A 24,743-nucleotide genomic window follows, 5' to 3' on the forward strand; every position below is an offset into this window, starting at 1 on the left:
AAGTAGGTAGGTGACACATTTTTCGCAGGAAAATTGGATAGGTAAATGCTTTGGAGTTACCTATGTAGTACATGATAATGGGGCAAAAATAATGCTGAATTGAGTTATGAATTATGATATCATTTGCGAACTAAAAATTCATTTCATTAATTTTTTGTCTACCTATAGCCATAAGTATAGTAAGAATTACCTTGACATGAATAATTTTTAACTTTTTACTTATAATTTAAAAATTACTTCAAAATGAGTAATTAAACTAATTTTTGTACAATTGAAACATGTAATTTTTATTATCATGATTTAGTAAAAATTATTAAAACAAAATGATTTTTACTATTGGTACCTATAGCAAAATTTATTAAAATGATAATTTTTACTATACGATTACAGTAAAAATTATTGAATGGGATCTGGTACTTAATTGTGCTAAATACCAGTATTTAGTTAAATTTTTTTGTAAAAATTACCCATATTTTTTTTCGTGTAATTTAGAGGCAATTCAAATTCTTAACATATTTTATAAGATTTAATTCTTAATTTAGAATAAAAAGCAAGTTCTAAAAATTGGTTTGAAAATTTATAAATTTGAAGACAATGGAAATTCTAAAAAAAATAATATGAAAATTTGTATTTAGAGACGCTGAGAATTCCAAAAATTGATTAAAAGTTCTGTAAGTTGCAGATAATGTGAACTTGAAAATTATATGAAATAAGTATTGTAATATTTATGAAGAAGATGAGAATTCTGAAAAATTGGAGGCAATGTAAATTCCAAAAATTGAGTAAACGTGTTGGCAAAATTGGTCTCGTAACAATAACTGTAACGTTTTAGTTCGATAACTTTTTAGTTTTTTATTTTAAATAAAAATAAATTTCGGTTTCGTGATTTTAATATCGTTGGTTGCGTATTAAATGAAATTTTGTCCTTTTCGTAAAATCGCGTAAACTGTTGGCTGTTAAATTTATCGTCGTATATTCGTTGTTTTCGTTAGGTATTATGTTCGTTCGCGTTATTATTAATTTAATCTTCGAGTTGTAAAGTTATCAAGTCGAGCATAAAGCTCTGTTTTGTTGTTGTTGTTTTCCTTCGGGTCAACAACCTAGAATTAAAAATAAATCTTTTATTTTTATTCTGTGTAAGATGTCTGTTTGATTTGTTCGAGTATTTATTGATGTCTAGTAGTCAGATATTTTCCAGTTCGAAGGAATTTATCGTACAAAACGTTTTACAATTTGTGGACAATATGAACTTGAAAATTGAATTTGAAATTTTTTAATTTAAAGACAATAAGAATTCTGAAAAATTATTCAAAATTTGACTATTTAGAGGCAATGTGAATTCTAAAAATTGATTGCAAATTTCCTAACTCAGCAGCAATGCAAAATTCTGAAAATTTATTGAAAACTTTATGAAATTGTAGCGATGGGGAATTCGGGAAATTGATTTGAAATTTTGTAAATTTTAAAACAATGCAAACTATGAAAAACAATTATTATTTTGAAGCAGTGAGAGTTTCAAAAATTCTCATTACTGTGACATGGTTGATTCACTTATGCACTACCTAGATGTTTTTGAAAACAATTGAACTTTTGGATATTTTTTTGTAAAAAAAAAAACTGGGTAGCAGAAAGGGAAATGAAAATACGGATGGGAGAAAAAGTTGAGAAAACACGACGAAGATTATTTTTACCTTCTCTGTCAGAATTACCTAATCGAGTCGAAAAATTCAGTTAACTACGCCCAATATGAATTCGTAATAAGTACACGAATCATTTTCAAATGTACTGTATCCAAAGAGAAGAGACGAGGGCAACGTCGACTGTGTTATTTCATTATACCACCTACATAAATAAATTGAAAATTAACGACTCTCGCGAGTACCTAGGTATTTTAGCATCGGAGGAATTGGCGCGAATGGACACAGACGAGATGAGAGATTCTAAAACGCGGTATTATGCATACTCGAGTTTTAATTAATACTTGCCCAAGTATCTGTATTCTGTACCAACCGGTGAATACGATATTATGTAGCATATAACACGCTGTTCTAATATGTATTTTTGAAATGAAAACAAAAAAAAATTGAGCAGAAAAAAAGACCCAACCGGGCTCAAAACTATAGAGACAGAAAGGAGGGGCATCGGTGTCGCCGCGGAGCAATTATACACGTATGAAAAATGCCAACTTAATTAAAGCAAAACGCGTGTATTCGAAACGTAAAATTAATATTTAACGATAATATGCAAAACTCTTAACGTGTAACCGCAAAACGTGAAAACAAACATAATATTGTAAAATGAGTACACATATACGTAGTTATAACCCTGACCCCCTCAGGGTCTATTTACTCGCAAAGGGGCATCCGACTGCCGACATGTACGCGAAAATACTTGTTAAAACCGAAACGAGTGTAAAATTGTTCATTGCGGTGATATTAATTAAACGTGTGTTTGAACACGAGAGCTTTTTACTACACAGCACACCTTTCTGCTTCTCTGCCTATATCGTGTAGCTACTTTGGTTATAGGTAGGACACCTAAGTTACATCTGATGTGTTTGGTTGAGTAAAAATATTAACGTCAACCTTAAATGTCTGCTGAGCCAACGTGAGAAGCCACTTTTCCGCGAAAATTTCCACCATTGCGGTACCTAATTATTCTCGTTGAAAGAATTTAATATAAAATGACTCCAACCATACAGCCATCTCTACCGTGTACAAGTAAGGCGGATTCGCGAGTCAAAGTAAATTTATAGCGAGGTGGTTTTTTTCCTCCCAAGTCGTCGCGCCCCGCTGCTTTTTTTCTCTTTTTCGCCGCAACACAATACACGAGAGAAGAAGAAAAAAAATTGAATTATACGTATCTTAAAACGTCGTACAACGTTACAATTAAATTGCTTTCTTACAGCAAGGCTTGGCTCGGCTTGGCCGAACCTGAAATGTGCTAAGTTTAATGTTTTTTCTACGGTGTGTTATTTTAATTGCGACGCTTTCGAGGTCTAAAATTGAGTTTAGAAATACCTTTGTTATTTGAGGATAATTTCTCGAGGAAAAAAAATTGCCAGAAATTTAATTCTCGTAGTTTTGTAAAATAGATTAAGCGTGCTGTTCGTGTCTCGTACCGTGGTATGAAAGTGGCAAAAAATATAGATGACGGGAAGATTATAAATTTTCCTAGCATCGACTATAGCTAAGTAGTAAGTACCTATAGTTCTCGATGACCTTGAGTCGAAACCGAAAAATTCGCTTTATTTTTTCAACAAAGATAAAAACCAAGTTCGATATTAAATAACAACTTTTCACATCTTTAGTTCTGCTAAGACGGCCTTTCGGTTTGAATTATCGAATTTTATCGCTTCTACAAGGCAAAATTGAGGATGTCTAGTCTCTTATTCGAAAAATGAAACGAAACAATTAAATTATTAAAACGTTGAAAAATCCAATTATTTAAAGGTGATAAGAAAAAGCATTAAAATTTTGAAAATTGGGGGAAACAAAATAATTTAGGTAGGAACTTGAGTATCAAACAATGAAAAAAAAATATATTGAAAGAAATAGATATCCCCCTCCAAAAAAATTGTAAAATAAAACTGGAATGTTGATGAAATTGATCAAAATTATAATGAAAAGGAGAAAGACAAAAAATGACCACATAACACCGAAAAAAAGATTTTTTACCACCCCAATCCCATACATGGAAATCATTACCTATTTGTTGAACTTTTACCTATTGGTAGAGGTTCTAGGAGCCATGAGTGAGGTCAATTTGAAAAACTAAGGCTATATTCGTGTTCAGCGATATCGAAAACATGCTATTTCGTGTGTCACACGAATGAAACCGTTTTGTTTCAAGTTACCCCCCCCCACCCTTGGGGAGGTGCTGGGGCCGTGGGTGGGTCCAATCAGAAATCTGACGTCATATTCGTGTTCAGCGTCACCAAAAACATAATATTTGATGTGTCGCACGAAAAACCCCCTATTTTGAACTTTTACCCCATTTGGGGAGGTGCTGGGAGCCATGGATGGAGTCCAATCAAAAATCTAACGTCATATTCGTGTTCAGCGTTGCCAAAAACATACAATTCGATATATCACATGCCCCAGATTTTTTTCAAAATTTTTGCCCCAAATTGGGGGTGGTAGTGCTCCTCTACCACTAAGAGATCTCATCTCAAAACTTGAATATTTCAAAAAAACAGAAAAAGGTACATCTATGGAAATTTTTTTTAGAGTTTAAAATGGTAGCTCCCACTTACAGCGCCATTTTGAAATTTAAACTTTCAATTTCAAAGTTGAACTTTCAAATTTTGAAAATTTCAAAATGCTTAAAAAGTTCAAAATTCAATACCCTTTTGAACTGTGAAATCAGTTTTGATCAAAGTAGCATAGTTTTGAAGAAATGCGCTGCTGAAGTTGAGTACCTCGAGGCAATGTGAAAATAATTGAAGCCCCCCTCCATCCACCCGCTGAGGGGGCTGGGACCAAACTGATTGCGGGTTTCTTACTTACTGGGTGAGTAGCTATTGTAAAAAAAATCAGCGAAATCGAAAGACATGACTCAAAAACGTTGGTCGAATTGACATGGAATGACCCAAAACGTTGCAAAATTGTGGGGGGGGGAGATGAAAATGAAACTGAAGAATTTTAAAAAATAGAAATTTGAATTCGGCAAGAAAAGGAATAATTTAAAATCTATTATATCAAAAAACAGAGAAAGGATGAAAATTGAAAAAAAAAAATGAAAAATGAATACCTAATTACCTACACAAAAAATGACAAAAATTAAGAAAAAGAGAAAGTGAATTTTTTCTAACACATTTAATGCTAAAAAATTCCATGAACGCCTCATGTGTAGGTAGAGGTAGATTCTTGCTTCGCTAGGAACGCCTATGGCACGTCCTCTTGCACAAAACTGCGCATTTTTGGATTCAAAATTGAGTGATGAAAAGATGGGGCCTTTTAAAAGACTACATATAGACACGCCAGACAGATAGATTAATGACCTTGGGAGGAAGGCAGGACTTCAGACCGACCTCAAGAGCTAGACAACTAGGTCATTGACCTTCAGAAGGCAGATAGAACTTCAAATAATTTTTAAAAACCAGACAGGTGGATCAATAATCTTAGGAGGTAAGAGGGGGCTCCAGACAAACCACAAAAGCCAGCCAGACAGGTCAATGACCTTCGGAGGCCAGACAGGACTCCAGACGACCCTCAAAAGCCAGCCAGACAGGTCAATGACCTTCGGAGGCCAGACAGGACTCCAGACGACCCTCAAAAGCCAGCCAGACAGGTCAATGACCTTCGGAGGCCAGACAGGACTACAAACGACCCTCAAAAGCCAGACAGACAGGTCAATGAACTTAGAAGGCCAGACAGGACTACAGACGACCCCTAAAAGCCAGACAGGCAGGTCAATGAACTTCGGACGCTAGACAGGACTACAAACGACCCTCAAAAGCCAGACAGACAGGTCAATGAACTTAGAAGGCCAGACAGGACTACAGACGACCCTCAAGAGCCAGACAAACAGGTCAATGACCTTCGGAGGCCAGACAGGACTCCAGAAGATCCTTAAAAGCCAGTCAAACAGGTCAATGACCTTCGGAGGCCAGACAGGACTCCAGACGACTCTCAAAAGCCAGACAGACAGGTCAATGAATTAAGAAGGCCAGACAGGACTACAGACGACCCCCCAAAAGCCAGACAGACAGATCAATGAACTTTGGACGCTAGACAGGACTCCAGACGACCCTCAAAAGCCAGACAGACAGGTCAATGAACTTGGAAGGCCAGACAGGACTACAGACGACCCTCAAAAGCCAGACAGACAGGTCAATGAACTTCGGAGGCCAGACACAGCTAAAACTCTAGACGACCCTTAAAAACCAGACAGACAGGTCAATGAACTCAGAAGGGCAGACAGGACTACAAACGACGCTTAGAAGCCAGACAGGCAGGTCAATGAACTTCAGAGGCCGGATAGGACTCCAGACGACCTTCAAAAGCCAGACAGACGAGTTAATGACTTATAGAGGCCAGGCAGGCCTCCAGACGACTTTTGAAAAGCCTGACAGACAGGTCAATGCACTTCTGAGTCCTAACAGGGGAAGAGGAAGCGTTTTGATGGATTTCAAACATTTTAGTGCCCCTTCTTTAACCATTCATTGTACCTAACTCAGGTCTCTTACGTCGTATGTAACTATCATTACAGTCTTCAGAGGTGAAGAAAATTTATAGTGTTTTTAATATCTAATTTTAGGACGTCTTGCTCGAATGTTTTGAAACATTAGCGTATCTTCTTATTACCGCACTAGAACACGTAGGTAAAAGCAATGAAGGTAGCTCTTCTCCATCAATATTAATTACCAATACAATGACAACCCAGTGTGGAAATTCCACGAAATAATTAATTGCATGCGATTCCATTGTTAAGTATTAGAATTGGAGTTTTTCAACGCTTTCAATGCGAGTACAGACCATTCAATTAATGATATAACAAACTTATACTCGTACGTAAGTATACGTAACGAGTACAAGAGGGTACAAAAAAAAATGTCAACATAAAACTTTCGTCCAAAAAACACATACACACGAAGTTGCACACATTGGAAAAGCGTTAATAAAGTTGAAAAAGTTACCGGGAGCTCTACAATAAGTATTGGGAGTGACATCTAAGGTAACACCGTAACATTTATAAGACCAAGTACTGATATCGTAAAGTTGGCTGGTAAAATTTATAATATCTGATTCTACTGCGTCATTGGAAAGTGCACCATGATCGGTGTAGGTTTTCAGGTGTAAAAATTGCACTACTCCTTTATCGTTTACACCAATCTAAGTAGATACATATGAAAATGTAAATATGTCAGAGTAAATTTGATCAAATCTGTGTGAATATTTTTTAAACCTTGTCAAAAACTGTTTTTAGTTTTTTTTGTATTTAAAAAAAAAAAAAAATGGCTCTTTATGCACACAAAAATGAGTTAGGTGGTGATATGTCATTACCTCGTATTTGCCATACATCGGGAACCTTTTGCCAACTGCTTCCATATTGGTTTCTAATTTGACAACCATTCGAACTGGCACTTTCATTTTATGAGCTGCTACTGCACAAGCTGTCGATACCAATGCAGATCGTCCCAGTTTCGAACCATACCCTCCTCCACATCTTTTAACGCTCACGTTGATGCTAATAAAGAGAACAAATTTCATTAGTAGGTATTCGAAGAAACTATAGGTACCTGTTATTATTATTTATTACATTAGGAAATTCTTTAGAAGACACCTACCTGTTCTCTGGCAAGTTTAAAGCTACAGCAGCATTTTGTTGAACTCCAGTGATCCATTGAGTAGCTGGATACATGTCCATTCCGTCTTCAGTTGGGACACAGTAGCAGGTTTGGGTTTCCATTGTGAAGTGGTATTGACCTCCCATGAGCAACGAGCCATTGAACTTGTACTTTACGTCTTCTGTAAAACCATGAAAAGTTCACATTCAGTATAGATAATTAAGTATTGCAATACTTTCTTTAAATTCTATAATTTTTAATTAATTTAAAAACAAACGGTTTCATCGAGCAGGTATAAGAAGGGATAGGGACCTGCAAAATCAAAATTTTTGTGGAGCATGGAAAAATAGTTTACTTCAATAATTTTTTCCTCTTTTTTTTTTTAATTCGAAGCACATATAAAAATTACAAAATTCCCTGAGAAGGGCAAAATTCCCTGATTAATCTTGATTTTCCAGGCATAAGACAACTCAAACTCAAGCAGATGATTTTTTCAACCGGACAAAAAAGAATCGATAGGAGGACTCCAAATGCACCACCAATCAAAATTTCAGCTGATGAAATGAATTTTTCAATTTTTGACAAATTTTCGAAAATTCAAATTTGGGCCAAAAATGGGAGAAAATCAAAATTTTATCAAATTGATCTAGAAATTTTGAAAATTGGTTTCTACTCTATTTTCGTGTTTCCGAATCGACTGGTGATGGTTTCTAACCATTCTGAAGCCTCCAGCAGATTTTTGGATTATCCAATTTTCGAATAACCACTGTAAGTATTAGGATGAAAATGGAATTTACCACCTACAAGCTCAGATTTGCCATCTTTGTTACTCGATCATTCCATCGAATTAGATTCATATTTTCAAAATCGTTTAGTTCTGGTTCAAATCCAAAATTTTCCATAGAGATAATTTTTGAAAATCGGATTTGCCAGTTGCAAAAAAAAAAAAAAAAAAAAAAACACTGTAAGTGGGGTGAAAATGAAATTCAGCACCATAAACTTGGATTTACCTTTGTGAAACATTCGATAGATTTAAGAATTTTTTTCAGAATCATTTTGTGTCGATTCAAATTAAAAATTTTCTTCAGTGATCAATTTTTGAAGAAATGAAAAAATCAAAATCCTGTTGAAGCTCTAGTTCAAAAATAATCTATCACCAGTCGACGTGCCTCTGTGAAGCTCATCATGATTAGACCATTAGAAGAGCTCAAAATTTCATTTTTATCAAGTTCAGGTGTTCTTTTTCCTTTGAAATAATCACGTATGTAGTATGATAATTTGAGACACAAATTTCGAGCTCTTGTCGGAGGGAGGAGGGGTTAAAAATAGATGTAAAAATTTTACATTTTTCCCTCACCTTGTTGATCTTGTTGAGATCATTCAACCTTACTTTTTTCAGATTCTATTGAATTTCAAAAAAAGTTGAAAACACACTTCACCTCCTTCCTTACTAAGGAAATATTCCAAATCACAAAAAAAAAATTTGAAAGAGGATCCCTAAATACACCAAAAGTAAAACATTCAGAAGCTTATATTTTTTTCGATTTTTGAAATATTTTTACGAGAAAAAAATTAAAATTCGATCACATTGACATAAAAAGCTGAAATTTGGTTTACTTATAAAATGTGTATCTATCCTATTTTTGACCTCCTGAGTCGATTGCTGATGGTCTCAATTTCAAACTGTTCTCGAGTCTTCGGCGAAATTCGATGAATTTTATTCTATTTTTTTCCCCCTCAAAAATAATAATTGATGGAGTTTGAAACAGCACGAAAAAATATTTCAAGTAATGTGTCTAATTCGATCGAAAATATGACAAAGATGAAAAATCCAAGTCTATAGGTGACGAATTTCATTTCCATTTCACTTGTAGTATATATTTTTTTTTTTCAAAAACTGGAGCATCCGATACTTTGAAACCATTACCAATCGACTCAGAAAATTCAAAATGGGGTTTGTACAATCCAAATTTCAAGCTCTCCAAATCAGTGATGAAAATTTTCATTTTTTTTTTCTCATTTTTGGCCCAAATTTGAATTTTTAAAATTTGGCAAAAAATCTAAAAATGAATTTTAGCTTGTGAAATTTAGGCTGGTTGAGTATTTTAGGGTTCTCTGTTGGTCCCCTTTTTTTCAGTTCGTATTTTTATTCCAATTCGGAATACTTCCATTGTTGGTTAAAGTACATTTTATTTGCCTCGAAAAATTGATAATTATTTTAGCTTGATTCGTCACTGATGGAAAAATCATTGTGAGTTTTTCTCTAGAGAGAACCGAAGTGAAAATTTTGAATGATTCACTCTGGATATCTACGAATTTTGATGAAATATTTGGGGATTTGATCAATGTGAAAAATGAATTAATAAAATAATAAATGGGAAGTAAAAATAGGGAGCGGTTGGTAGGTACCTATCTATCTCACATTTACCGATAACTTTCTTAAAAGTCTAGGTTAAATCCAGAAAAACAACAAATCATTCCATATTACCCTCAACTTTGTTTATAACAATTGAAAAAATAAACATCAAGAACGTATAAACAATTAATCAATAGAAAAAACATGCCTCGAATGCTTAAAAATAATAAAAACACTGAAAATGAAAAATTGGAGAGGATTGCCAAACTACATTAGGTACCTACCTATTTACAAACCTTCTCATCCACATTTCCTTACAGCTTCCTTGTCTAATTTACAAAACAAAACAAAACGATCAAAACTCACATCAAGAAGGAACCGGATTACGTAGCCTATTTAATTGATATTCTAATTGTTTAATCCACGCTTCGGCCTCTCTCAACGTCATCTGCGAATTCTTCAACTCTTTTTGCAACTTATCTCGATCCTGTTTAGTCGTCTCGTATTGCTGATTCAACGCATCCAGTTCGTCTTTAAAGTACGAGTTTTGTTCGACCATCTTCCTCATATCTTCTTTGCTTTTAAAGTTGATCTCTTGTAATTCGCCGAATTTCCTCTGAATTGTTTTAAAGTCAGCTATAACACCGGAGTATTTGGACGCAAGAGCTTTCTGCTTCTCGTATTCGCCTTTGAGGATATCGTTTTCCAAGATGAATTTCCTGTTGCTGTTCATGAGTTCGGCCTTCAAGGCGGTCGTATCTTTGATCAGTTTCTGGTTTTCTTCTTTGGTCATATTGAGGGCATGGGACACAGCGTAGAGGTTTTTCTCAACATCGGCTAGTTTGGTCATCAGGGTGTTATTCGTTTCTTCCAGGTAACGATTACGTTTAGTGATATCTTCGTAGCTGAGCTTCATTCGATCATTTTCGGACAGAACGGTTTGAAAATAGCTGAGTCTGTGTTCTAAAGCATCTGTGTTCTTTTCAGCTTTGTAATACGAGTGCTCCATATCGTTAGCGTATCGTTCCAGTTTCCAGTTACGATCCTTGAGCACGTTTATTTCATCGAATAAGTGGCTTATGCCTTCTTTAAGGGATTGGTTTTCGTCGAATAATACACCTAACATGGATTCTTGCTTCTTTAGTACGACGTTCAAGTCATCGAGTTCGGCCAAGGCTCCTTCTAGACGAAAGCTTTTCTCGACGAAGTGTTCCATCGACGTGTTCTCTTCCTTGAGCCTGGTTATGAGCTCGGTGTACTTTGTGGTTTGTTTTTTGAGTTCTTCGCTTTCGTTTGCGATCTCCTGAGCTTTGGCTTTAGCCTGGTGTAATTCGTCTTTAAGGATCGAGCTTGTGTAGGTGGCAGATTTGAGCTTTTGTTCGCATTCCGAGAGCTGATTTTTAGCCTGTTTGCATTCGCTGGCCAAAGGCTGGCATTCCATTAGCTTTTGCTCCAAGTTCATGATGGTTTCTTGGGCTGTCATGATTTCGGCAGCGATATTGGTGTTCTTATCCCAGAGATGTTTATATCGGCGGAATTCTTTCTCGATACCGTGAAGTTTGAGCTTCAGAGCGACGTTCTCGTTGATCCATTCTTTCTGGTCGATGTAACCTTGTGTGGTGAGCTGTCTAAGGGTCATTTGCCCTTTGTAGAAACGCTGCTCTAAGATTTTGTTTTCATTTTGTAAGAATGTTACGTTTCTTTGGAGCGATCTAATCGTAGCAAGGTATTCGGAGAGGAGTCGTTTTAGTTCGGCTCTGCTCTTGAGCAGATCTTCTTGCAAGATGATTTTGTCGTTTTGGGCAACGATCTGATTTTGTTTCTGTTTCAAGTCGAGCCATAGTTTTCGATTCTCTTGCTCGAGTTCGACGTTTTTTTCAACTAGTTCTTCGCGATCGGGGAGGAGTTTTGGTTTAGTGCACATACTCGAAGGTTTGTCGATTATTGGAAGGGGGTTAGTGAGCGAGGAATTTAAATTGCTTGGTAATCCGTTAAGATTGACTTACTTTTCTCGGTGGTGGCTTGTTTTTCGGCTTGTACGGTTATTCTGTTTTTATCACCGGAGTCGACGACTGCTTTGAAGTCTAGGACTGGTTTGCGAGTTTGTTCGACGTTTACGATCACCTTATCGGCGGCTTTGTTGGCGAGAATTTGGGTTTTTGCGACGACCACGCCGACTGGTTGACCAGCGTAGAGGATTTCTTTATCGGCGAAGAGCTGAAATTGGGGGAATTTAGGTAAATACGTGAGCATTTTAGATTGGAAAAAGTAGGATTGAAATGGAAAATTACGAACCTGTTCATCTTCGACTTTGTACACTTCTACGAAGGTGTTTTTACCCGGAATATCTTTCGCTGATACGAACTTCACAACACCTGGTATATTCTGTGGAAAAAACACACCTTTAAATAGACAACTCTGGGGTAAGTTTATCAAGACATTATGTACGTAAAATTATTCAATTACGAGAAGTTACATCTTGAAACGAGTTAATAGCTGTGAAGAGGTTTTAATATTAAAAGCTCGCGATGTGTACGTAACGAGTAACCGAGTTAGATGCAATATTGCATTATTTCAAAGTGTTAATGTTGTCGGAAAATTTATAAATTTTGACATTACGAGAAGTGCATCTTGTTTACCGGAAAATAATCTCTCGTGAACCTACGTCGTATCTTGTTTAGTATAATACAAGTTGTTGTACCTATACAGAAAGATAGCTGGGTAGGTTAGGTAGTAGGAACCTACCAAGTTGGTTTTCAAGTCTGAGAATTAATTTTGCAAAGTGACAGCGAGCGAGAGTAACGATGATGAAATGTGTAATGTGCAGATACCTAGGTACCTATAAATTTACACTGTGAAAATATGTACCTACTTTTCGATGTTGTTTAAATCATCTTCGGATTGATTTAAAAGAAGATGAACGAGTTTAATTATTAATTTAATGAGTCAGCGACATGGGCATTGGAATTTTTTCAGGGATGTTTTCGAAGAAATAGCAGTCTTGTAGTTTGTAGTGTGTGGGAGTGGACTTATATAAAGGTAGACACGTACACCTACCTACACCTACTAGGTTTAGGTAGGCTTTGTATAAAGTCTTAGGAATATTTTTACCCAATTAACGTGTCTTTATCGAGTAGGCAGATGGATTACCGTTGGGTGTATTTTAATAATGAATCTGAGACAGATTCGACACATTACACGAATTTGATTTTAGAGTAAAAAAAATTGACAAATACGAGTTACATATCATGTCACGATTTTTTTTTCTAAAAAAGAGAAGAATGAAGATAGCCTACTCATGCTGAAAGAATACAAATATTTGTTTGGGGCATATACAATTTGGGCACAAGATAAGCAAGCACACCAGGGGGTCAGTAATGACACATACAAACTGGGCACATAAGAAAACAAGAACGAAAGGAACACATACAAATTGGGCACATTAGAATGAGCGAACGAAATCGAAAGGAACACATACAAATTGGGCACATTAGAAAAAATGAACAAAATCGAAAAGAAGCCATACTATTTCGACACACTAGAAAATAATCAAATACCTAGGTAAAATAGATAGGACATGTATCCACACATATGTTCTCAATAGATTTCATCCAAGATGTACAATTGTACATATGTAGGTACTCATCAACAAAGTAGGTACCTAGTACCTACTCTGCCAATTCATGTACTTACAATACTTACAAGGAAGGTGCCCCTGGTGACATTCACCAATTTCAACGATTTTTGCACCATTGAATAGAGGACATCGGACATAGCCTAACCCCAAATTTTCAGCTGCTGAAGTAGATATTTCAGTAATCCCAGGGGATTTTTCGATTTTCACATGGCAATTTTGAAAAATTGCCCAGAAATCGTCGGCCCAGGTCACATACCAAATCCTCTCGTATTATTTGGGCATTTTAATACATATCATGAGACTAGCCCGTGGTGAAATTTTCAGCTGCTGAAGTTGATATTTTTTGACCAATTTTTATTTCAAAATATGCAATGTGAAAATCGAAAAATCGCCCTGCACGGCCAAAATATCAACTTCAGCAGGAACAAATTTCACTGTGGGTTAGTGTCATCATATGTATTAAAATTCCCAAATAATATGGAAGTTTTCGATATGCGACCTGCGCCGGCTATTTTTGATCAATTTTTCAAAATTGCTACTCTGATTTATACTTACGAGATGTGAAAAATCAAAAAATCGCTCTCAAAAATTGTAATATCAACTTCAGCACCTCAAAATTAATTGTGGTTAGGCTAAATTTGATGTCCTCTATCTAATGGTGCAAGAATCTTTGAAATCGGTGAATGTCACCTGGGGCACCTCCCTTGTCTTGTTAGGTACATAAAATTAAACTTACATCCATCCCTATTATCCGTATTAGAGTACTGTACCTAAACTAGGTACCTACTTGCGTATTTATGCGCAGGTTAGGTGTGACAAATTTTTTACATTCAAGTTTTTAAATAAAAGTTTTAAATGCGAGGTTCATTCTTTCCTGTGTGCCCAGTTTGTATGTGCTCTTTTCGTTCTTTTTTTTCTAGTGTGCCCAGTTTGTATGTGCCCAATTTGTATGTGTCATTAGAGGGTGATTTCTAGCAGTGTGCCCAGTTTGTATGCCAGGAGTGAGAATGTGCCCAAATTGTATATGCCCTTTGTTTGAAATGTAAGATGATTGAAATTTTTCAAAATTTTTCTGCAATTTTTACGTCTTTTATATGTACCACAGTAAAAACGAAGCTTATGCAATTCATATTTTTAATATCTACATATTTTTGATGATTTTGAAAAAAAAATGATTTTTTTGCACTTCTTAGGTGCGAAAAAAATGGATTTTTTGCAATTTTTACAAAGAAACAGATTTCTTGGGACAATAAATACGTGACATCCTGGAAATTTTGACAAAAAAATCTTTCTGCAATATTTGACAAAAGACAAGATTATTTGACAATTTTAATTTTAAAGAACAAGATCTTTTTTAATTTTTTGCAAAAAAGTAACGGTTTTGATAATTTAAAAAAAAAATGGTTTTTTGAGACAATAAAAACGAGATATTTGGCAATTAGATCGGGAAAATAACGTAAAAAAACGAGGGCAAAAAGGAAAAAATTGGCACATAAATTTTTTCTTCGATGATGTGTTCAGATGAACCCAATGAACTACCAAAAAAAACCGAACCTCCTAACCCTGGAGCTAAATTTTTTAGGGGGCTAAAACTGGTTCCGATTTACGTTTTTTGCGATTTACTCCGAAATTATTAGGTTTACGAGAAGAACTACCAGGATTAAAAATGTTCCTCTTTAAATTCTCGACAATTTGATACTACGCTCGATACCCATCCCTCAAAAGGGGTGTCTAAAAAAAAGGGGTGGAAAGAGTAGGTGTTTCAAAAAAAGTCAGTCCAATAAATTGATCAAAGTTACCACTTAATATCATTCGTTTTCGCTCAGATTTTTTACAAAGTCTACTCACCCAACTATTAATCACACCCCATTGATTGGTCTTCAACCCTCCCAAGGGGTTGGTGGGGGGATGCTTGGTTTTTCAAGTAACACACAACTGAATCATATATTTGAAAAATGAATCTGAACATGCGATATATCGAATAGTATGTTTTCGAGGTCGCTGAATACGAATACCAACTTATTTTCTGGGTCCAACTCCTCAAAGCCCATCTGTGCCCCAAACAAGGGCTTAAAATTTTGAAAAATCGTAAAAAGTCGAGTGATATATCGAATGGTATGTTTTCAAGGTCGCTGAGTACGAATATGAACTAATTTGTTGTGTCCCACCCCCCAATGTCCCTCTGTGCCCTTACAGGGGGCCGAAATTTCAAAAAAAATCATCAAAAAGTCAAATGATATATCAAATGGTATGCTTTCGAGGTCGCTGAGTACAAATATGAACTTATTTTTTGGGTCCCTCCTCACAATGTCCTCTTCGTCCCAAAAAAGGGGCCAAATTTCGAAAAATCATGAAAAGTCGAGTGAAAAGTATATTGAGTGGTGTGTTTTCGGGATTCTATTTTGAAATATCGAATTATTTTTTCCTTTTTAAAACCGCTATTTGCCTGTTCTATTTGATTTGTCACAAAAAATCTTGTTTTTTTGTAAGAATTGCAAAAAATTTCTTATTTTTGGTACTAAAATAGTTATTTTTCCGCAAAAAATTGAAAAAAAAATCTTGTTACTTCAAAATTGAATAACGAGGCTTCTTGGAAATTTTCCTGATTTTAAAAAACAATTTTTTTTCAATTTTTTGTAAAAAGTAACTTTTGGTAGGTAATTTTGAAAAAAACAAAATTTTTTGCAGTTCTGACAAAAAAAAAATTTATGATAAACTTGAATAATAAATTATTAGAATTTGATATTGAAATCGTTCTTTCATTCAAGTAGGTATTTGGTGTGATTCTTTTCTGAGTTCATCCTTCCTAATTTTCTATTGCCATTAATTCATTTTGATAATTGCCTTACTCTTATAGCACTTGTATCGATGCTGGTCAATTTTCCTGGTCCTTTTTTGGATACTACAAAAGCTCCATATAATTCATTAACTTGTACCGGAATATCATTAACATACTCAGCTTCCCCTGTAGAAAAAAACAATAAAAATACAAACCATGAATCAGATCAATATTTTCTTTTCCCAAATCGAAATACGTATTATTGTTTAAATAAATACGAGCCCACAATTTTCAATTTTACCTGAGCATTGTGCAAATGCCTCTAATTTTGGCATCGGTTTGGTTACAGGCCATTTGGATTTATCAGTTTGGAAATCTTGCTTGCCCGATGAAAGTGGCCTAGTCAATAAGGAGCCTCCGCTGCGGTATTTGCTGTCGATGGTGTTTGGACTCAAGCTGAGGATGAACTGAGGCAGAAACAGAGCAAAAGGTAAGATTATTGTCTAATTAATGATATTTACTGGATGGTGATTGGTTGTAGCAATAAGGGTTATACCTTGTAGAATAAATTCACAGCTAACGAGACTCGATACTCAGGTGCTGCTTCGAGAGGATCATTATCAGTCTTGAGTTCAGATTTTAATATTCTGCATGCTTCCTTTAGTGTATTAACTTCTAGTAAATTTTTGCCTTTGATGTAATTTTCGGTGTTCGTGGCATGTACCTGGAAAGTTACGAGAGTGGTGAAATAAAAAAGGAATTATCTTATACGACAATATTTATGTGAAAGAGTTTTTTGAAACTCTCAACTCACAAATTGGGGGCTTATTCCACCGAAAACTATACTGGGTGAATCGAGTACTCTGTAATAAGCATTCTTGTCTACTTTGACGAGGAAACCGGCGTTGACGTATGCGTGTGTATTCTGAGCTCTTTGCATGATCTAAACACGAAGGTGAAATCACAAGGAAAAAAATGGGGTGTTTATTATTATTATTTTTTTTTTTTGCAATGTCATCCTCGCAACTCGCAAGTAGGAGGATGCGGGAAAGAGGTGGAAAAATTACCTTATACGAACTATATACGTAAGTAGACGAATCCAATGCCGGAAGTGTAATATTTAATATGACTCTGCGTCGCATATCCAATACAAAATACTGTGCTAACGGATACGAGTACACCATTCCACTCATATGACCTGAAATATTCGTACTTTTACTAATAAGTAGGTACCTAATTAGCTAACCGACAAATTGAGTGTCTGGGCGGTGTAGAAAAATGGGAAAATTACTCCACTAGACATCGTACCCTCGACAGGCAATAATCAGTCTCACAAAAAAAAGGTACATGTATAAGTAAACTCAAATAATTGTAATTTTTACCCACCTATGGTTAATTGAGCGTCGACTGTCTCCAGCATTAGAAACAAGTCAGACGGAAATTCACGATGGAAATATTTAATTGATAGGTTACCAGCTAAGGTTCCCACCTGTAAAGACGACAATGATATGTTATAAAAATGAGACAGATCTAGTCATTGTTGATAGGTTAAAAATGAAAAGAGCTTTTATTACGTTTCTGACTGGTACGTTGGCGATTAGATCAATGTGACTGGCCATTTGCTTGAGGTAGCCGAATTTATTTGGGGTTTCTGCGGCTACTTTGTTCAATACCTCTATGGTCTTGTTGAGAGTCATGTTCGCTCCTAAGACGAGCTTATCGGAGTTCAATGTGTAGGTGTGCAGGTCTTTGACTCCGTTTATGTCGATGTAGATGTCTTGAGGCTCTGATCTGTAGACTCCTGTGGACAGAAATGACTCATTTATAGTGAAAATCAATGAGGATTCATTTTAGAGGTTTTCCTTCCCTGTTGTAGACAATTTTCGTTCTCGAACCACTCGATACATTTTTAGACACTCCGATATTGGACAAATTATTGACGTTTAATAGGTGTATAGAAAAAAAAATCAAAAAAGTCTGTTCGTCGACAAATGACTGTCGATTGATTGAATCGTTCGTGAACGACTCGATATTCTCTCGGAAACTCAGTCAAGAGCAAATTGATATTTAACAAGGTCTTAGAAAACAATGGAATCGATTTATTTTAATTTTTAAAATTAGGCATTCATTCTTTCGCGAGTTTATTCTCGAGTGAATCATTCACGAACGACTCGATATTATATTTCACAGAAATTCTGCCATGAACGAATTGATATTTGCCAACTATAAAAAAAAATATATTATTCTGTAAAAAAATCATTCGTTCGTGAACGACTGAGTTGATTCCCAGTGAATCGTTCTCGAACGACTCGATATATTCCACAGAAATTCTGCCATGAACGAATTGATATTTGCTAACCATTAAAAAATACGATATTCTGGAAAAAATTCATTCGTTCGTGAACAACTGAGTTGATTCCCAGTGAATCGTTCGCGAACGACTCGATGTATTCCACACAAATTCTGCCATGAACGAATTGATATTTGCTAACTATAAAAAAAATATGCCATTCTGCAAAAAATTCATACGTTCGTGAACGACTGAGTTGATTCATAGTGAATCGTTCGCGAACGACTCGATATATTTCATAGAAATTCTGCCATGAACGAATTGATATTTTCTAACCATAAAAAAATATATTATTCTGCAAAAAATTCATTCGTTCGTGAACGACTGAGTTGATTCCCATTTCCCAGTGAATCGTTCGCGAACGACTCGATATATTTCACAGAAATTCTGCCATGAACGAATTGATATTTGCTAACTATAAAAAAAATGTGTTATTCTGCAAAAAATTCATTCGTTCGTGAACGACTGAGTTGATTCCCAGTGAATCGTTCGCGAACGACTCGTGACCGCGAAACAAATGAATTGGTGTTCAATAATGTGTAGATTGTGGTACAACTAACGTAATTTCATCTAAAATATCTTCGTTCATGAAGAATTGAAAGTTTGAAACTCATTCTCAATTGAATCGTTCGCGAACGACTCGATATGTTTCACAAAAACTCGATCATGATGAACGGATTGATATTTTGAAAACATTCAAGTAGCCTACGTAGGAGAACGAATCACGAATTATTTTGTGAATTTTTGTGAGAAAAATTGATTTGTTCGCGATGTTCGATCTTGAACAAATTGTTCGCGAATGACTCGGCGTAATGTACCTATTTCATGGAAATTCGGTCATGCCATGAACGAGATTGATGTTTGATAAGTTTGGCGGAATAAACAATAATTTTTATTTTATGATAAATTCAATCGCTCGGGAACGACTGACGTCATTTTGATTCTTGAGCGAGACGTTCACGAACGACTCGATGTATTTCACAGAAACCAACAGAAACTGTGTCCTGAATAAATCAATGTTCACTAGTGAGTGGAAGAACGAATGATTTTTTTCATGAAAATTCATTCGTTCACTAACGATTTAATTCGTTCTCAAATGAATCATTCGCGAACTACATATTTTGTAAATTACTCGTAGGTACTTCGAAATTTCGTTTTTCCCTTCAAAATTATAATGAATCGGTTACTAAAAAATAATACGATTCTTTTGATGTGATTCATTCATTTCATGTGAATCATATCGATTATCGACCCGTTTCACAAATGATTTATTCAAAAAACGATCCAGAATTCATGAGCAATTTCGTTCTTCTCAAGGCTTTTTAATGAAGTGATTTCAATGCCATTAATTTCAATATGGTTATGACTCCCCAAGATATTCAAATTTCAAAACTTCAAAAGATGATTAACGAATGAATCGTTCGCGAACGTCTGAACCGCGCATTGATTTTGAAACGATTGTCTCAAAAATAATGCATCAAGTCCCCCCTCCGCCTCCTCCTCCTCTCACTGCAATAAAAAGAGCTGAAATGTTTCCTCATTTTTCCTCCATTTCCCCAACTTTGGATATTCACTAGTAGAATCGTTCGCGAACGACTTGGTTTGATTTCGCTAAAACTTGGGCTCGAACATGAAATTGCATTTAAAAAATGGGTTGATTTGATTGATTTTTAATGGCTGAAAATAATTCATTTATAAAATTAAAGAACCAAATGAATGAATCTTCCATATGTGATTCAGTCGTTCGCGAACGATTATGTTCATTCTTGGATGGAGTATGTTTTCACAATATGGCTGATAAAAAATAAATAACTTGATACTTGTTGCTCATCTTCTACCAGGTCAAATGTGATTCCTGAATTAACTTCGTTCAGCAATGAAGGATTGATTCAGTCGTTCGCGAATGATTTGATCACTACTTTAATGAGTTTTAAATGGCATTTATACTTATTTATTTAATATCTGCTCCTTGTGGCTCCTGACAGTGTGAACAGATTTCTTCAACGAGGTATTTTTCACGAATAATGAGAATTGTCGTTCGCGAACGATTATGCTAATGACTCGCTTTCATTCATTTATGGAGTTGGATGCCCTATATTGTTGTTTTTTTTTTTTTTTGATAAGTTCGTGTCATTCTCATTAGTGACATTTGAGGCATTCATTTTGTTCTGTTTGTGGATCGGTACTGATTTCAAGGAACTGATTCAGTAGTTCGCGAACGATTCCATTCAGCTGGATTATAACTTGATTGTTGAAGTGCCGCGATTCATTTATTACCCTTCACTTTACTGTATGCAATTGACAGATTGGCATCCATAGTCTTAGATTGAGAAACTCGTTCGCGAACGATTCGTCAAAAATTGATTTCCCTGATTCGAAATTTAGTAGGTAGTTCTAGTTACTTAGTAATCTAAACAAATTGTTGATGAATCACTGTCTTTTTTTTTTTTTTGAATTGGGGCAAGTTTTTTTCTGGAATTTTTTCCAAAACTGATACAACTTTCGAGACGATTTGAATTCAAGAGATTCGTTTTGATTCTGAACTTGAGCAGAAAAAATTCGAGAAAATGAAAATGATATAATTTTGTGCGAGAATGAAAGAAATAGGTAGAGTGAATTTCCCCAAAATAAGAATTCAACTGCTATAAAATGATATCTACCCAATTTGTTTTCAATTCGTAGCAATAAATAACACAAAGAACTGACTTGATATTATCAATTTGAACTTGTAAGTAGGCGGAAAGCAAATTGAAAGGTGCAAAAAAATTAAGTAGTTATTTTTCTATTTACCTATACCTACGTTAAAATTTTATCTTATCGCAGAGTTTGATATGCTGATTTTCAAGCCTCTTATCGTGTAAACACACCAAAACCAAATGGGTTCCCATACTCGACAATTAAAACACACGAATCGACGTGTTATTGTTATCTCGCAAACAATTTGTTAAAGCTTTAAAGTCGTAGGTAGGTAGGTAAAAGGTACGTATTTCGTACCTGATTATTTATTTGCATTAGCTCCATTTCAATCGATGTCGCAAAATTACTTCCCCTTTCATCTCCTCCTTAATTACCTCGCATTCCACCAATTTTTGCCATTCTCAAAAATTATCAAGCACACAATACACATTATTATGTCAATATTTTTTGTACAGCCAACCTATTATAAGGTTTACATTGAGATGGTACAATACTGGCCGATGAATGGACAATAAATTGCATAATGTGATTCAACGAACCTCAACCTAAATGGTAAACTGATTTTCTGACGAGCAGTTATTATTTATTCTGCATCAATTAAAATATAAAACTATCAAAACTATTACCAGTTAGACGCTGATAAGGTGAAATTCGAAGGAAATATAACCTTGCGACTCATTGATTACGCTCAGTTCAACGAATTATCATTTAATTGCAATAACTAGGTATAGTACCTATCTAATAATTTTTACTTGGGTACTCTAACTAAACCGAAATACCTACCAATTGAAAGCTCTTGAATATTATTTGGCAACGTCACCAAAAAGGTGGTAATTTTTTTCCTAATATAGCATAGTTTCCAATAATTTGCTTAATAGAACAAAAAAGCAATTTACTCGTACCATAAAAAAACTGAAAAAATATATCCTACCATGAGCTGTATTGCCTCCGACAAGCATATACTTGGTGTTATCTTGAACCATTTCAAAAACATCGTAAATTTCTTGAATCGATTTAACTCTGAACCATCTAGATCCCTGAAGTTGCATGGAAAACGAAACATCTGGTATTTGAGTATCTTTATCAGAATCACACAAATCACCATCATCATCGAATCCATTCGAACCATTAGTTTTGCACAAGTTTTCGCAAGGTTGCTGGGTCTTGGAACAGATCTTCATCTGGGACATGATATCCTAAAAGGATTGAATGGCAAAAACCCAAAATAAAAAAATAGCCATCTGTAGCGACGATCAATTCGAGTCACCTACTTCGATATCGGTGCAAGTTTTCTTCAGCTCGGGAGTAGCATCACTGGCTAGAGACTTGAAAGCGTCCAAAATAGGCCTGTATCCTGTACATCGACATATGTTACCTCCGAAGGAATTCTCAACATCGCTCATGGTGATTTTGCTATCACCGTTGAGTAAGCTGGACACAGAAAAGAGATTCGGTTTAATTGACCACAGCACTTGGTAATTGGAAAATAATGAGAAAATGTGTACGAAACGAACCTGAACATATTCATGACCATGCCAGGAGTACAATAGCCGCATTGAGTGCCACTAAATCCGGCCAGAGTGGATTGCACCTTGTGGTATCCATTTCTTCTGTTTCCTATGCCTTCGACTGTGATTATACTCCATCCATAGCAACTAAAAATTGGCACTAGACACTGTAATCGATGAATCATATCTATTAGTCAATTGCCTAGCTTGATTCGGAAGGCTCACTATACGAAGATTGAGATAAATAGGTACACGTTTTACCAACCGAATTCACTGCGATTATCTCCTCTTTACCGGTTATCAGATTGGGTCTCTTTATGGCAACTATGCAAGCTCCGCAGCCTCCTTCTAAACACATGAATTTGGTACCTTTGAGGTTAGCATAGTTCCTTATGTATTCATTCAATGAGGTTTCTGGTGGTACATCGTTTCCAACTGAATAAGTAGTGAAAAAGAGTCATTTTAGAAATGGTCGAATTGATCGAAATATAGGTAGGTATTGGACTAAAAGTAGGTACAACCTGTGTAAATGGTATCGTGTATTTTCAACTTGAGTAATCCCTGTTGAATGACCCTGCATAAAAAAAAAAAAAATAGGTGCAATCCTTATTAGAATACTGGTCCTTGACGATTAAAATTTACATGTTTTAAAAAACTCACATTTTTTGCAACGAAAGTTCCACTTAAACGGTATAACTAAATAACACAATATTACGTTCAAAAAAACACGTTTTCACTATAGAACATGCACATTTATAAATGTAGAAAGCTTTTATAGCTGCTTGCTTCGCCCAACTCGACGAGTGTATAACAAACACTTGTTGCTATACGGAGTACATTCGGCTTCATTACAATTCCCCCCACTTTTCGTGTAGATAGAATTAATAAATTAATGTTCGTATAGTGATGATGGGTTCGTCTGGGTACTTCTAATCGCAGCTAGGCATGTAATGATAGGTAGCGTTCAAAACGACGCTATCATTACATAATTTAACGATGTTTAGAGTCGGATGTTCAAAGTATTAATTTTTTTTGTGGTCAGAAGAAAATGATGAGAGCTTAAACAATTAACAGAACACGCTCTTTTCTTTGGCGTGGGTTTCGTGACGATCCATACCCTATGGTTGGATCTAGAGGATAATTAGTAATTCTCATCTTTGCTACAGTTGTAGGTAGGTACCTACCTGGAATTAATATGCGTGGCCTTGATTAGACTTGTAAATGGTGATTTGAAAGAACTACTGTGGAAATGGGTTGAATGTGAAATCAAAATGTGAGTTTTCATTATTATTTTTTTTTCAATTTGGAATATACGAATACTTACACTTAGAATTGATTATGGATGAGGTTGGTGTTTGGTAGTTAGATAGGTTTTTTCATTTTTATTTTTTTTTTGAGTAGGTAGTTACTGGATTTTGGATGAGAATCAATCCAAAATTTTGTACTGAGTGAAAATTTTTAAAGTCTTGATGCTCTCTCTGAATAATTAGTTTATTATCTACATTTATTTGCACCTACCTGAATTTCAGAATCTTCAACTCAGGTATTTGAGAATCTGAGCATATAAAGTTTTAGAATTTGTGGCAATTTCTCCTTTGAATTTTCAGATCACATAGGTACCTACCTACCTATATAATTCTGTCTAACTTGAAAAAAATTACCTTCGGTTCAGATATCTGCTAAAGTGACTCATGTTAGAGGGGACAGGGGGTTACATCTTTTAGCTTTTGAAGAAAAATTACAACCAGAGAACTGACATTGGATGCCACTTTTCGAATTTTTACCCAAATTTTGCAATTTTTTCAACTTTAACCTAAAATTTTTCCACTCGAATGCACCTTGGGAGGTTATTCTTCGCATGATTTTTTTATATCGACGATTTGAATTTTAATTTGAGTCTTAGTAGGTACTTAATATTGATTTTTTTATGATTCTTTAAGCAGACTTCTGGGTACTTTGGTAACCTCAAAATTAGCTTAGGCTGCACAAGGGTGCTGTTCTAAATATTGATTTGGAATTCCTGTAATTTTTTTTATTGCAAAAATATTTTGGAAATGATTTTGAAAATCGATTTAAATTTCGTATATCTAGAAACAAATTGGAAATTGAGGAATTATTCAAAAAT

At 35.2% G+C, this 24,743-nt stretch overlaps 2 protein-coding genes across 3 annotated transcripts in view; both read right to left on the reverse strand.

The window, feature by feature from the left end:
- The window catches only part of LOC135848590 (uncharacterized), a 44,484-nt gene extending 21,041 nt beyond the window's left edge, over positions 1-23,443 (reverse strand). The window contains exons 1-18 of one of the 2 annotated variants that reach the window (XM_065368525.1): positions 23,279-23,442; positions 23,140-23,192; positions 22,884-23,053; positions 22,625-22,785; positions 22,382-22,541; positions 22,042-22,306; positions 17,638-17,864; positions 17,450-17,552; positions 17,131-17,261; positions 16,878-17,006; positions 16,620-16,787; positions 16,365-16,530; positions 16,134-16,249; positions 11,943-12,032; positions 11,654-11,864; positions 7,292-7,472; positions 7,008-7,191; positions 6,641-6,836 (exon numbers count right to left, since the gene is read on the reverse strand). In XM_065368525.1, the coding sequence (XP_065224597.1) occupies positions 6,641-6,836; positions 7,008-7,191; positions 7,292-7,472; positions 11,654-11,864; positions 11,943-12,032; positions 16,134-16,249; positions 16,365-16,530; positions 16,620-16,787; positions 16,878-17,006; positions 17,131-17,261; positions 17,450-17,552; positions 17,638-17,864; positions 22,042-22,306; positions 22,382-22,541; positions 22,625-22,785; positions 22,884-23,053; positions 23,140-23,192; positions 23,279-23,280 (2,713 nt within the window). In that variant the 5' untranslated portion in view covers positions 23,281-23,442. Of the gene's footprint in view, positions 1-6,640; positions 6,837-7,007; positions 7,192-7,291; positions 7,473-11,653; positions 11,865-11,942; positions 12,033-16,133; positions 16,250-16,364; positions 16,531-16,619; positions 16,788-16,877; positions 17,007-17,130; positions 17,262-17,449; positions 17,553-17,637; positions 17,865-22,041; positions 22,307-22,381; positions 22,542-22,624; positions 22,786-22,883; positions 23,054-23,139; positions 23,193-23,278 lie in introns of both variants that reach the window. The other variant, XM_065368526.1, reaches the window with a different exon arrangement.
- LOC135848595 (myosin-11-like) lies at positions 9,769-11,645 on the reverse strand. Its single transcript, XM_065368530.1, has one exon. It carries the CDS (start codon positions 11,569-11,571, stop codon positions 10,015-10,017), a length of 1,557 nt encoding a protein of 518 aa, XP_065224602.1. The 5' UTR covers positions 11,572-11,645; the 3' UTR covers positions 9,769-10,014.
- Positions 23,444-24,743: the final 1,300 nt, after the last annotated feature.

The sequence above is a fragment of the Planococcus citri genome, chromosome 5 (assembly GCF_950023065.1).
Source record: "Planococcus citri chromosome 5, ihPlaCitr1.1, whole genome shotgun sequence".
Classification (NCBI taxonomy): domain Eukaryota; kingdom Metazoa; phylum Arthropoda; class Insecta; order Hemiptera; family Pseudococcidae; genus Planococcus; species Planococcus citri.

Coding starts and splice junctions, on each gene's coding strand:
- LOC135848595 (XM_065368530.1), bottom strand. CDS start 11,571: ATGTGCACTAAACCAAAACTCCTCCCCGATCGCGAAGAACTAGTTGAA.